The 15,702-nt window shown below is 38.4% G+C and overlaps 1 protein-coding gene across 1 annotated transcript; it reads right to left on the reverse strand.

The window, feature by feature from the left end:
• Positions 1-6,886: 6,886 nt before the first annotated feature.
• On the reverse strand, positions 6,887-15,354 carry LOC104587959 (uncharacterized). The gene is made up of 7 exons (XM_019196077.2): positions 15,307-15,354; positions 12,401-12,451; positions 9,473-9,967; positions 9,208-9,357; positions 8,680-8,727; positions 8,164-8,591; positions 6,887-7,618 (listed from the first exon to the last, which is right to left on the reverse strand). The coding sequence occupies exons 2-7, from the start codon at positions 12,444-12,446 to the stop codon at positions 7,019-7,021; spliced, it is 1,767 nt and encodes a 588-aa protein (XP_019051622.2). The 5' UTR covers positions 12,447-12,451; positions 15,307-15,354; the 3' UTR covers positions 6,887-7,018.
• Between the last annotated feature and the right edge of the window lie 348 nt (positions 15,355-15,702).

The following is a 15,702-nucleotide window of genomic DNA, read 5'->3' on the forward strand; positions in this document are numbered from 1 at the left end:
TGAAATGGGTCTCACTACGGAGGGGGTTTGCAAGTGTGGACTAGCAAAATTGACGGAGACGGAATCCTTTTAGATGAAAGGGTAAATGAGTGTATGTTTGGCTAAAAATTTACAGGATGGAGTTTTAGGATATTCTGAGTTGATTGGAAGGATTGGATTGGCCCAACTAGGCCCGGATTAGGAAGGTCGGGAAAGGAATCGATTCGGTTAATCTAGAGTCTCAAAACAGAATCTATGTTTGATCAAGGGGCAAACAAAAGCAATTTTGGGTCAAACTTCACAAGGTAGGGTTTTTGGAAAGTCTGAGGTGATTGGTAAGGTCAGATTGAGTCAAATGGGCCTGGATCGGAAGGACTTGGAATTTGGTCAATCTAGAGCCTTGAAACGGAATCTTTGTGTGACGGAAGGGCAAACGAGGGTATTTTGGGCTAAGATTTCACATATGGGTATTGGGGTGTTTAGGATCTGGTGATGAGGTTTGATCTGGCTTTGGAGGGTCAAGGTCATAGGAATTTGAGTCAACGGGATGTTTCGGAATAAGATCTTGGTTTGATGAAAGGGCAAATGGGGGAATTTGGGGTTAAAAGTGTTTTGATGTATCCAGAGTTTAATGGTGTGGTTTGATCAGTTCTGATGTGTCAAGATCAAGGGAATCTGGGTTTCGAGTGTTTAGGCTAACGAGAAAGGTCGAAATGAAATCTTTGTTTGATGAGTCGGTAATAGGGGAATCTAGGGATGAAATTTCATGGGTAGGTGTTTGATGGTTGTGTCTGATCTAATGGTTAAGGTATAAGTGGGGGTTGATTGGAGCCATTGTATAGGTATCGGGCAGGTTCAACGGTGAATCTGTGAGCTCTTGGGGTGAAATTCGGGATTTTTGGGTGTTTCAAAGAGGTTGAATGAGTGTTTAGGTAAATTGGAGGTTCAGGCGGCATATAGAGCAAAAATCGAGGGCTAAGAGCTGTCCCTCTTTGTTGTAAGGTAGGAAACTACAAAACAACAAAGACCAAAAAACCACACAGAGACTTTTGCAAAGGACAAGCTTGAAAGAGGGGCGAGACCATGAGGGAGGATTACGGTGAGGGAAGGCGAAGAAGAAGAGGAGTTCCCGTGCAACATCATTTCATTATGTTGAGGCCATTTTATTGTTGGCAAAGTGACCCCTCCTAGGTATCAAGAATCTTCGGAATCAGTACATTTGTCGTAAATGAAAGAAAACAAATAGAAAACAGTGATGAAAGCAGCTTATCATGTTTACCCTGTAGAGTAAGTGAAAACTAGATACTATATCAACAACGGCCCCTCCTAGGTAAAAACCTTACAGAGTTGGGGTAAAACTATGAAAACTGGATATTTTGAAAAAAATGTCCCTTTTATGTGAAACCTTGCAGAGTCAGGGTAAAACTATGAAAACTCGGTATTTGGGAAAACGACCCTACCTAGGTGAAAACCTTGCAGTTAGGGTAAAACTGGGAAAATTGGATATTTGGAAAAACAACCCCTCCTAGGTGAAAACATTGTGGAGTCGGGATAAAACTGTGAAAACTGGATATTTTGAAAAATAGTTCCTCCTAGGTGAAAACCTTGCAGAGTCAGGGTAAAACTATGAAAACTATTTTGAAAAACGACCCCTAGCCTCCTAGGTGAAAACCTTGCAGATTCAGGATAAAACTGTGAAAACTGGATGTTTTTTATAACATGGCCTCTCCTAGGTGAAAACCTTGCGGAGTCAGGGTAAAACTGCGAAAATTGGATATTTTGAAAAATGGCCCCTCCTAGGTGAAAACCTTGCAGAGTCAGGGTAGAACTATAAAAATATGGATATTTTGAAAAATGGCCCTCCTAGGTGAAAACCTTGCGGAGTCAATGTAAAACTATGAAAACTGGATATTTTGAAAAACGACTCCTCCTAGGTAAAAACCTTGCGGAGTCAGGGTAGAACTGTAAAAGAACTGGATATTTTGAAAAGGCAGCCCCTCCTTGGTGAAAACCTTACAGAATCAGGGTAAAACTGCGAAAACTAGATAGCTTTGAAAAAGATGGCCTTCCAATGTGATAACTGATAACCCTGCATTTTGATGCCTTAAGGGCATCAATTCAAGGGTATTTTCGGCCTTAGAATAGTCAAGATATGCCCTTTTCCCAGTTAAATGCAATGTTATGGCCTCTAAGGGTCTCTGTGCAAATTCTAGGAAAAACTGAGAAGTTTTCATAGCTGAAATGTAGATTTTGGGAAGCTGGTGTGAAGTTCAACTGAGAAAGGGGGTGTTTTTGTGAAAAACTGAAAGCTGGATAGCGCCTCCTACCTAATAAACCCAGTTTGGCGCCCCTCCTACTGTATTAGCATGCTCCCTACGCCTTAACAAACCCTAGGGCACCTTTTAACCCAGTCTTTTCACTCTTAACAAACTCTAGCCAACCCTAACTACTAAATCCTCACCTTCCATCCCTTCTAATCTCCACCATCCATTCCAGAGCACTCTCTTTTTAGCATTCTAACCTCAAGAGCCACCTAACTTCTAATCTTCACCATTTATGAAGGGATGAGAGATCCATCCTATGGACGCCCAAAAGATTGCGGAATAAGGGGCGAATTTCAAAAATTTTTCTCTCCCTTCAACTGGGAATCGTATTCCCCATTTAAAAAATCATATTTTCAAGGATCAATTCTGAACCATAAACTGAACCAGATCTGAACTAAATAGAAGTGGGAAGGATTATACTTGATACGGAGAAGTAATATCTCCCAACGAAGGTGTTCACGCCCAAGGAAGGATCCAAAGACTGCTCCCACTGAAGATGGCGCAGTGCAGGTGGAGCAGAATCAGCAGTGTTCTTCTCCAAGAACTCTGTCCTTCGCAAGAATCAGCAAGATGGCACGTGAGCACAGCTTCCTTTCAATCCTTTCTCAAAGGACTGATGTCAAGATCCAATCTTGACTTCTCCCACAAGTGGAGATCGAACTGGAAAGCAGGGCGGCAAGAACAGGGAGGCGGCAAGAGAGTATTTGCAGGGAGCAGAATTCTCTCTTCTAGATTTCAGCACCAAAGAAACCTGATGATCTGTGTGTATTGTGTCTCTAAAGGCTGCCACCCCCTTCTTCTTTTATAGTCTTAAAGGGATCAGCTCCTAATCAGATTAGGAGTTGCTAATCCAAATCATATTTGGTTTAGAAGTCCCTTTAAGTGATAAGGGATAATCCTTATCTTATCTGGAGATCAGATCAGCCATCTCCTAATCTGATTAGGAGGTTTCCAGATCTAAATCTTATTTAGATCTTGGACTCTCTAAGTGGATAGGGTCTAAGCCCAATCCTATTAGCTGATCCACTTCAGATTTCGCCCCTTTATTAACTAAATAAGCAGCCCAGTTCGAAATGGGCTTTAGGCCCATTAAGCTTATGTGCTCACTTAACCCTCTTAACTGCTATCCAGTTGGCCTTCCTTGTATGGCATGGGACCCAAGCATTGATCTACACATCAGCCACATGGGTTCGGCCCAGCCTTTGTTACAAGGCCTGGCCGAATACACTGTTAAAGACAGTGCACCCCCTGAAACCCATCAAATGGGCTCTACGGGCCCAACACTTACCCTAAGAGGTCCCTGGGCCAAGCCACCTTGTAACACCCAGGGACTGTGGGCAGATGCAAGATTAGCCCATCAGGTATTAACCTCAATGGTCTTACACTTAACCTCTCAACCCATAATGATCATACACTGCCCGACAAGAGAGGACCTCTCCCTCGGTTGCAAGGAACAGTGTTGCACTCTCCACTTATATGGATCCCGGGAATTAAAACCTTCTTGCAAACAATTTAGAAACCATACATATATACTTTTATATCTTATATAAAATATATTTTGCAAAACAAATCTCAACGGTTGAAATCGGTTGCCGGCAGTCTTGGTTTCCATCAGTGAGAGTGCATCCCCGATCATTACCTTTGTCCGACAAAGGGGCTGATCCTGTCACTATGATCACCCACTCAGATGAATTCTCGGACTGTCCCAACATGCCCAGGTTTTGACCCCCGCTAAGGATCTCATTGATTGGTACATCAAAGACAGCCCAATCCGACACCTAGTGTAGTATCATAATCGAGTCTAGGGGTCGGGTGTAACTTTCCAGTTTTACCCATCAATCTCCAAGGTCCAAGGCAATACTGGAAATCTGGTCCAGTTCAAAGATTCAATTAATCCTACACTGTATGTGCCTAGGGTCTCACCCTGGCAGCTGAGACAGGCCACCCCAACCGACTTGGTGGCACCATAGTGTCAGCCTTGTCAGGATAGGTCTCCCCAGACCGACCCACTGGCTGTGAACATTCTAAACTAACACGAGTCTCATTAAGTGTCCAGTTTAAGGGTATTACACAGAAACATACCAAGGGAACATGAATCAAATATGTATCTTTATTCATTTACAATAAACTCATAAAGTATATCATTCTGATTGAAGCTAAGGGCATACAAAACTGTCTACTCGAAGTACCGAGATAAAGGGTTGTGGGCAGATGACCGCCATGGGAGAAGCACCCTTCAATCTCACCTACGGAACTGAAGCAATTATCCCCGTAGAGATCGAAGTACCTACGCTGCAACTAGAAACATACAATGATCAGATGAATGAAGATGAGCTCTGCACCAACCTCGATCTACTCGAAGAAGTAAGGGACCTCGCATACATCAGGACCGCAGCCTATCAGCAGAGAGTAACTCGGTACTATAATGCTAGGGTCAAGAAGCGGAACCTCCGCGTTGGCGACCTGGTCCTTCATAAAGTTATGAATCTGTTATTTCTTTTAATAGTAATCGTATTACTAAAGAAGACAGAATAACCATCTGTACATAGTTTTGAGACAGAAATTAAATTTCTCCTTAAATTTTGTACATAAAGACAATATTTCAGTATAATTGTACCTTCTCTAAAAAGTAACTCCACGGTTCCTATGGTCGCGGCTGCAACAGTTGCAGTAATCCCCAAGTAGAGTGTGACTTTTCCTTCACTCAGCCTTCTGCTTACCTTGAACCCCTGTAGTGAGTTACACGCATGAGTTGAAGCCCCGGAGTCAATACACCAGGATGCATAAACTACCAATAAATTGGTTTCTATAACATAAGTTTTGAAATTACCTTTCTTGGATTCCAGGTAGGCAGGACGGTTCCTTTTCCAGTGGCCGGTCTTCTTGTAGAAGTGACAGGCATCCGATACTTTGTCTTTCTTTTGCTTCTTACCCTTAGTGGCTTTCTTCTGAGGCTTCTTTGCCTTCTTCTTTCTCTTGTCTGTCTTGCTAGCTTCAACAAGCATAGCTACAGGCTCATCCTTTCTAATCAGTTATTCAGCTCTTTGCAACATGTTGTTGAGCTCTTGCAAGCTGACATTTAGCTTGTTCATGTTATAGTTCATGATGAACAGATTGAAGGAAGGAGGCAAAGAATTAAGGATAGCATCTATCTGGGTCGCAAGGTCCAGCCCGGATCCAAGAGCCTCCAGTTCGTTGATATATCTGTTAGACAGTTTTGTATGCCCTTAGCTTCAATCAGAATGATGTACTTTATGAGTTTATTGTAAATGAATAAAAGTGCATATTTGATTCATGTTCCCTTGGTATGTTTTTGTGTAATACCCTTAAACTTGACACTTAATGAGACTCGTATTAGTTTAGAATGTTCACAGCTAGTGGGTCGGTCTAGGGAGACCTATCCTGACAAGGCTGACACTGTGGTACCACCAAGTCGATTGGAGTGGCCTGTCTTAGCTGCCAGGGTGAGACCCTAGGCACATACAGTGTAGGATTAATTGGTTCCTTTGCAAATTGAAAATGATAATAAAACAAGAAAAAAATAGAAAGAAGACACAGAGATGAAGGAGAAAGAGAAGCGACATGGCTGACCAGACGAAGAAGAAGAGGAGTGACATCAGTTTTGAGGCCCCAAATGTTTGAGAAAATGGGAAACCATCGAAATGGCATTGTTCATTTTGGTCAGCGTGTCATCAATGACACACGTATTAGCAAGCTCTTAACGTATCTAAGAGCGGTCATTTCAAGCTTCTCGAAATTAGACAGAAATTGGGCTTTTTGCATCTTTTTGGGCCCACGTCTTCTGGCCAGAAGATCATTCTCCAACCAAACGGAGAAAGACGCAAAACCAAGCTTCCTGGCTTCTTAAAAAGTTACCAGCTGGCGTGTAAAGACTTGACAAAGGCGGTCTAAGTGAAGTAAAGTATCATGCGAATGAACCTCTCAAGCAACTAGCCAATAAGGATGCTTTTCCCAAACAGCCAAAGTGGACAAGCTTCTTCAAAGCAGTTGAATTAATTAAAGTAGTTGTATATGAAGTTAATTAAATACTCCAAAATGGCCCCGTAAACCATTTGCAACATAATATGTGGATAGTGATTATATTTTTATATAGACGACTTTAATTACACAAGGGCTTTGCAAATTATAAAGCCTCATATCGTCAAACTTTAGGTTCACCCCTTTAATGTGAACACACACACACTAATTATAATAATCCCCCACCCCCACCCCCACCCCCACCCCATTTCCTCAGAAATTGATTCCACATCAATGCTTGAGCAAACCAGTAAGCATATATACCAATAAGCCATCCTCAAATTAAAAAGCCATAATTCCTTGTACTTTCTCATTCACTACTTGGAGACTCCAGAAGCAAAAGAAACCTATGACTATTACATATAATCATTTGTTTATCATGAAAACGTAAAAAACTGTTTTATTTGTTGAAACGTCAGTAATTCAGGAGATTCGTATAATTTATCCGTCTCTTTCTTTCTATCTCTCTCTCTCTCAAAATCATTCTGATCAGATCCTAGTTCAGTATTGGAATAATAGATCAATCCAATTCTCGACACCCCAAGTTACAAATTCACAAATCTAAAACAACGAATGTTATTAATTAATATATCAGAAAAAAATAAAACACACTTTATAGTAGATATTCAATCTCTTCTCTCTCTCTCTCAAACATGTACCTACACAGCCTTAACCTATCACTTTCCTAGACCGAAGATGCCAGATCCGTATGTGGAGACTATCATGTCAACAAGAAGGGGAAACTGCAATAATACAAACAAGGCAACTGGGACACTACCAAGCAAAGTTACAGGAATGGCTGTCCATTTAGCTCGATGATGAAGAACAATGAAAAGTGTTGCACCAAAAGCTATCATCATAGTTGCTACTGAGAAGAATAGAGTGGCAAGACCGATTATCAATCTCTTGGGCAATGATACTAGGAAATCTTCTTCTGCATATCGTGATGTGAGGATTCCTAGAAACATCAACACCGAGGTGGTAGAAGAAAAGAGCGAAAATGCATCCGAGATAATAAAAATCATGAAAGCTTTGGTGTGTAGAAAAATAGGAATGCCTGTATCACTATTATTTCCCCCTGGCATAGTGAACGCTGCTGTAAACATAATTGTTGCAATCAGAGTTGCCACAACCATACATGATGTTGCTGTGTCCTTCATCCACTTCTCCCCATCCTTGACCAAGTTCCTGTGTGCCTCTGTAAACAATGTTTGAGGTGTTTGGCCATTTGAATTTTGGAATTCTTTGTACTTGGGTGGTACAAACTTCTCTACCTCCTATTATTTGACAGTTTAGAGAGTTTTAGAGATAGATACCACGAGTTGATGAGTTCACTTTTTCTAGGACATGGTTTTAGCCCTTTGCCTCTGATGTTCAGCTGCAACATCACCATGGCATTACTTCATCTAATTCAAGGTAGGGCCACAACAATATATTGAAGGCTCTGATTTCCTTGTTTTTCTAGCCCATGGCTAAAACGAGATTACATCAGTGCCCCATAGGTGCCATACATTCATGCATACCTTAGAGTGCATTGGAAACATTTTCCATACTTGTCCTTGGGAGATGTTCCCAGTACACGGTTCAGATGTGCTCTGGACCAGGCGCCTGTGGGGTGCACTATGTGAGGCGTATACGTGAACTTGGCTAAGATAACATGAAATTGTTTGATAATATACTAATTAGTGTCATGCAAAGACAAATGAAATTGTTTGGAACTGTTGGAGACATAATCATGTACATTGGGGTCATGCATGGTTTTGTCCCCAATAGATCTGAACCCAAATTGTTCATCATCCGGAGTTAATAAAAAAGAGCTTACCTTAAACCATTGAAGCTCCCGTTGCATCTGCAAAGCTGCCCCAGAGACTCTACTAAGCTGTGAGTAAGGTGATAACATTGCAGCTAAATGTAACATAGTGTTTTGCTGTTTATCAAATGGCATGATGTAGCTCTCTTTTGTACCCATCCCATATATGAGGTTGAAGACTTTATGTTGTCGATGTACAATTGCAACTGTAATTATGCTTTGACCATTTTCATCTAAGGCATATAGTGTATTGGGAATGGAGTCGATGATTCCATCAACAATCTCAACAATCCCAAATTTGGCAGCTCTATGCATTGCAAAGTACACTCCTGCCTCTTGAAGATGCGCTTCATCCAATTTTTCAATTTCAGAACAAATAACTTTTAGTATTTCAATCACTTGAATACGTACCAGCTTCTTTTGGTACACTTGCTGAATTCCTGGATAGTCAATAAGATAGTTAGAAAAATAAAAGATTATGATTTATCCAAAGATCAGATGATCCAAGTGAGTGATTTTTTCGCATACCTAATGGTTTAAGGGCACTCCATGCTATTCGACGTAACAACCAGAAAACTACAACATAAACTATTACACTTTTCACTTAACATAAAATGTTGAAAGTGTTTATACTATTTGATATGAATACATTTTAGAAATGCATGAATAATGATGAAAGATATAAAAATGCTCAGATACATGTAGGGAAATGCATAAAATCACATAAACATATTAGTAACAGTAAATCTAAAGTTAAAATATCTATGAACAGGTTATATGAAGAGAAACATTATAATCAATAATATTGGGACTCAAAAACACATGCACATCATACAATGATTATCATATCGGTACTTTGAACCTTGGGTCTTTGGGCCAACATAACTTGTCACATGTACCATATATATTTCAAGAATCGTGAACCACCACTTGATAATATCAGGTGTCACCAAAAACATTGGACATGCCAAAAGTCTGTATCATCCTCTCTCTCTCTCTATATATATATGTGTATGTGTGTGTGACCAAATAAAAAAAAGAAATGGAGGCACCCACTTGAATAGATCCATTGTGCCCAAATACTATGCTGACTTCCACTTGGAAATGCTGAAGGCCTACGAGCCAGTGTACTGAGTGCTGTCTCACCAAATTTATCTTTAGTAATAGCTAGCCTTGGAAAGCGCTGGAGTAGATTCAGAGCAACATCTTTGGAAGAAAACAAACAACAATAAGGATATCAACAACATATTGTAATGAATTGCTTCTGCTACTTAAAATATATATTATATATATAAGCTTAATTACATGTCCACGTTCTCACCGTAGATCTCAGCAGAAATTGTTTCAATAAGAAGTGTGACTCCATTATTGTTACTTATCTCAGGATTAAATTCAACCAGTGGTGTGACTGAGTAAAGGAAGCGCACCATATCCTTTCTGCCTCTGATAGCAGCCACAACAACTGGGATATAACCATACGAATTCCGTATACATACCAAACCTCTATTTCCATTCACCATGGCCTCAGCAATCCTTGTGATTCCACCAACGGCAGCAATGGAAAGAGCTGTGATACCATGGTTGTCCGTTACTTGCAAATCATTTTTAGACATCAACTGTACCAGCTTCTCAACCATTACAACATTGCCGTTCAAAGTCGCAACATGCAGAGCAGTCTGCCCTAAAGATGTGATCTTGGCTCTCACTGCATCCGGATGGACAGCAAGGAATCTTTCCGCACTCTCCCACTCACCACCATCCACAGCCTTGTATAGGGGCAGATACTTTACATAGTCCTCCCGGAGATTATCTGTCACTGTTTTGATCCAACCAAACCAATTAAACTTTCAACTTATTTTGGGACATAAGGTCAGTGCTCAACCATATCTCTAGCTAGCATGGTTTATATACAGCAGACACGAAATAATTGGAAATCTGATCTTCATCGTAGATAATTATTATTAGGGCTGTCAACGGATAGGTTCTGGGTTCCTGGAACCAATAACATTCCCACAGACTCGGAACCGATCCAGACCCTATAGGGTCTGTGATTTTGGACTTAGAATTGAATCGATCGGTTCTTGAGACAATCGGATCCGATCCGATGGACTCGATAATGCTATGTAATTAAAAGCTAAAACCCTGTTAAAAAACAACAAAAAACCTAATACAACCTGGACGGGCGGACAGATGGACGGTGAGATGGCCGGGGGGGGGGTTGGGTCCAAAATCAGTTCGGATCAAGGTGGACCCGGTTCCGACCCTATAGTAATTGAGATTTTTTTAAGATCCAGAACCGATTCATCGGGACAAGTTCTGAAACCAGAATCCGTCCAATTGGTCCGGATTCATCGGGCTTATCGGGTCTGACCAGATCCATTGACAGCCCTAATAATTATAAATAAATCTCTCTTTGTATAATTGCTCATTGACTTTTCAGCTGTCAAGAGACTCATCGACATAATGAGGCCGGTTAAGCATTAATTGGAGTGGTATTTTTCCCTTTGGTCCTGTAAATAGGGGTGGATTCGAGGCGAGGTGAGTTGAATATCAAGCTATTCGGGTTCGGCTTACTCATAAATTATTAGGTTCAAGCTTGATTTGAATTAGAGATTTGAGTTCGAGCTTCTTTCAAGTTAAAAGCTCGGAAGTTTGAATTTAATTTGGCTCAAGTTCTATTATCTTTGATTGCAGGTCTCTCTAGCAGTCGATAGGAGTGAGTATTCAGTTAAAAATCGAATCGAATAAATCAAAATTTTTAAAGTCAAATTAAAAATTTGAAAACCGAAACGAAAACCGAATTACAATAAAACCGAAATAACCAAATCAAAATTTTTGGTTTGGTTTTCGATTATTTCGATTAAAAACTGAATTTAATTAATATATATAATATTATATACTATAACCTATAATATATATATATATATATTATGAAATTTAATTTCATTATAATACATTATATATAATATATTAATAATATATAAATATATAGCATATTATATTATATATTATATAATAAATTTTAATTAATTCAGTTTTTTCGATTAACCGAAATTTCTAAATCTGAAAACCAAAATCGAAAATCGAATTACCCAAAAACTGAAAAAACCAAACCAAAAAAACCGAAACTGAAATTTTCGATTCGGTAATTCGGTTTTATTTGGGCTCACTCCTAGCAACTGAGGTGTGAAGTCGAGGTCTCCCTCAGTTGTCGGGGTGCCAAGCTGAGGTCTCCCTTAGTTGATGAGGTGTCAAGCCAAGGTCTCTCTCAGTTGTCGAGGTGTCGAGCCAAGGTCTCCTTCAACTATCGAGGTGCCAAGCCGAGGTCTCCCTCAATTGCTGAGGTGCCGAACCGAGGTCTCTCTCAGTAACTAAGGTGCTGAGCCAAGGTCAAATTCAATAGTCGAGCTGAGGTGACACCTTATGTACATATACTCAACTAGGCTCGTGAGACGCATGAGCCGAGCTGTATTCAACTCAAGCTTGACTTGATTAGTTCAGCTCAAAGCTTGGTTTAGACTTTAGACCAAGCCGATCCGAGCTTGAAAAATTCGTAAACAGTTCGGCTCGTGGCCACCCCTACCTCTATGATGGACAATATCTTTTTTGATTATAACCAAAACCCCAAAATCTAGAATGACCAAATAATCTTAATTTTGCTGTTTAAAGTTCTCTTCGTATCACCAAAGCATGTGGTTGGATGAAACTTTAATAGCCATATAAATTTAAAGTTTGAAGGCTAATTTTTGAGTAATTAAATAATTAATAATTTAAAGGTTAATTAATAAAAATTCAAAATTAAGTAACAAAACTTTAACACATATTACATTAACAAATTTCATTAATAATTTATAACAATTATAATTAATCATAACTTGGGTAACTTTAAAATTAATTATTTGGAATAAATTTGATTAAAAATTAATTGCATTAAAAAAATGCAAATTTTATTAATTAATAAAAATAAATTCAATCTTACAATTTAATAATTAAAAGAAAAATTAATAAAATTTAATAAAGCCCATCTGACCACAAAACAATACATGGATTGTGCTCAAACTAGTTTTAACCCAATTGAGAATGTTATGGGGGTTCTTTTGCTTCAATTTTGCCTAACAAGAGGAATACATGGGATTGGTCTTTTTGTTTCAATTTTAATCCATTCCTCATCAAATTGGATATTCCCTTCAAAGCTGAAACAAAGCAAAATTCAATGGTATAATTTAATGGAAAAAGGGTGGACATTTACCTTCCTCTGTTGAGCTTGGTCTTGGTGTTATATATGTGGATGACATCTTTTCTGTCATGTACAAGGAAATAATAGCCGAGGCATAAGAAATCTTGAGTAAACAAAGAAAACATGACTAGTGCAACTGCAACAAATGATTCAAGGAAAATTGAATTTCTTATCAAGATGATCACATACTATACTGGTCATTGCAGGCATGTTTATAGGCTAGAAGGCTTCTAAATTAGACTTTGAATCTAATTTTCCAGAAACAGTAAACTTGTTAAATACATTAGAGTGAATTTTATGTAAACAGGGAATTTGCTTAAAAAGATTCAAAACCCTACTATATCATGATTTCTTTCTTTACTCTTAAAACCTAATTATATTTCTATCATAACAACTTTCTTAGCTGTACTACTGTAGAAGCAGAATTTTTCAAGGACAGCTCTGATCAGTGCCATTTTTGAATATCATACTTATGATTTTAGTCTGTGTTCCGTTTGATTGAAAATAAGAGAGAAACATAATGTTCAAGAAAAGTACTGAATAATTTTCACAAATTTTTTTCTGCAATACATCTCACGAACAACCCCACTAATGACAACATACAAGTATAGGCCGGCCCAGAATTGAAAGGCTGGAATCCCGGCTTTGTACTGTGCAGAGGCAACTGGGCCCAGGCCTAAGTTAGCCCACTATTATAGGTGCTAAGCATGGTTTTTAAAATTGAACTGGAGACCTAATCGGTTAGGAGTCCGGTTACCGGTTCGAATGGTCTGACTGTTTGACCTGAACAACTGGCCCATTCTGAAAAAAAAATTAAAAAATTGGAAAATGGTCAAAACCATTCGAACGATTAACCAGCCGATTCAACAGTTTGCTGACCAAAATCAACGATTTTGAGAAAAAAAAAAAAAACGGTTTTAAAAAAAAATGGAATTGATCAAATAACCGATTCTCGAATTTTCTGGTCCGACCGTCCAGTCCTGTCTGGTTTTGAAAACAGTGGTGCTAAGTGCTAACCCAGTCTGGGCCTTGACCAAGATTATCATCATTGCCATCTGCTGCATAAGCTTACGGGATGGTAATTGTTAATTTGTGAGTACAATCAATCATCTTACAATCGAACCAGCATAATGTTAAATATTCTTAGTCATCAATATCACTAGCACCGGATCAAGACACAGCGTTTTCCTCAAGGTTGAGTCTCATGAAAAATTTTACGGGAATTTCCCTGACACGTTAGTACTTATTGGGTATCAAAGCTAGACAATAATTGCTACTTCTTCCTCGGTGGGTATGTATTTAATCAGTTTAGTTTTGTAAAATTTGGATTGATGTTTTTGGCAGAGAGACGATCTAACAAGGGGATCAGGTTTGGAAAAATTAGGGTAAATTGAAAAGAAATGGTGAAAAGTGAAGAGAAATTTTTAGATAATAACCCAAAAGGAAAAATATATTGAAAGTAAAAGGAAATTAAAAAAAAAAAATCTCTGTAATGGAATGATACCGGATTTTCAACTCTTCTTTTTCTATACTAGACAACTACTGCATGACAGATTTTCCATTTTACCTGTGTAAAGAGTAACATTTGAGCATCACACAAAGTCTTGGACGCCTGTCACACAGATTAGTTTGTATAGAAAATCTGGATTTTATATAGAGTGTAACTTCCTAATAGCAGATTGGCATTCAAACAGTCCCCCTTTGCTTGTCAAGCCTTCGCCCCTTCCCCTTTTGTTTGGTCTGTTTTCCTGGAGTGTTTTTACTTTGTCATGTTCAAATCTAATAGTTTTTCTTCGGCTTTTCTTGCTGCTTGCGATCTATTGATTTGTTCTCTGAGCATTGCTTAATGAATGAAGTTTGCCTTTTCATGCTTAAAAAAATACGGATTTAGTCTGGATCATCTGAACATGATGGCTGTATACTAGGGGTTATATAACCAATAATAATGAGTGATTTTGGGGCATATACACTTGTCGATGTGGAGATGTCATTAATTATTAGTTATACATCCCCTCACAACATCAACTTCAGTTAAAGGTGTTAGAAAATTTGTGTACATGCATTATAAGCACCAAGTGATTATAAATTAGGAACATGCTCTAAGGCCTCATTTTTTCACACTGTACAAAGTGGGGAATTGGTCAATGGCTCAATTGTGCCACACACAATTTGACAGTACCCTAGTAAATACATTCTCAGGACAGGAACAAGGCCTTAATTGTGCCACACACACAAAGTTTCATTGTCTTTTGACTGATGGAGATATTCTTCTTCCTGTCCAACATGACACGTGCAATTTCATAAGAGTCAATTTGGAAGAAGTACAAATACAAATATATAGAGTGTAAAACTTTGTATTTTGTATGTATTTGTATTTGCACTCTTCTCAATAATTAAGGCTAAGGCTGTGTTTGAAAATAATGCAAATGGAGTATAAATCCTGGTTCAGGATAAATTTGTACTCTGGTTCATTTTTGCTTGTATTTGGAAACATTATATTTATGTATTGACAAATGACAGACCAATGCATATTTATATTGATAATAAATTATAAAAGTACATCAATATAAAAGAAGTAAATTTGCATTCAAGTGGGCTTTTGATAAAAAATAAAAAACATATGTTTATTGGAATTTGTCTTTGCATCCAGTACAACTAAAAGTTTGTTTGGTAAGAAGATAAATTTGTCAGTGCAAAGCTAACCCAACTTTACAATTTATATAAATCATTTTACACTCTACAAATTGGCATTCACACTTATTTGCATTGTTTACAAATGCAGCCAGGGATTGAATGAATATCATTACAATTTACAACTTATAAAACTATTCTACCTGGTTTATCATTCAAATGCATTTTACACTAACAAAAAAAATGAAAATCTATCTCAGAGAGAGAGAATGAGGAAGGAGGTGTACCTGTTAGAACAGATGACGTGGACCTTCTCTGCAAGATGAGATTGGAGAAACTTCGAGAGGGGAGGGGGGGGGGGGAGCGTATTTATTTAGCTTCTTTAAGAGTACAGTGAGGAGAAGACAAGTATCAGATCCTTTTTCTAATGTGAAGAAAAGTAATATTTCTTCAAGAAAAAGTAAAAGCAGGTCCTATAGGCACTTACAAATAAAAGAAACGGATGCAACCATGGATGCTCGATGCTTTTACATTGGATCCATCTTTGAAATTGCGGGGTTTTATATTAAAAAACTTGATGAAAAGAAAAAAAAATGGAGAATATTTTGAAGAGTATCATAGGGCAAGAGTGGAGGAGCTGAAGTTAACACCTAATAATTGCTTGGGTGAAAATTACTTTTTTG

Source organism: Nelumbo nucifera, chromosome 1 (assembly GCF_055504915.1).
Source record: "Nelumbo nucifera cultivar China Antique chromosome 1, China Antique-T2T, whole genome shotgun sequence".
Classification (NCBI taxonomy): Eukaryota; Viridiplantae; Streptophyta; class Magnoliopsida; order Proteales; family Nelumbonaceae; genus Nelumbo; species Nelumbo nucifera.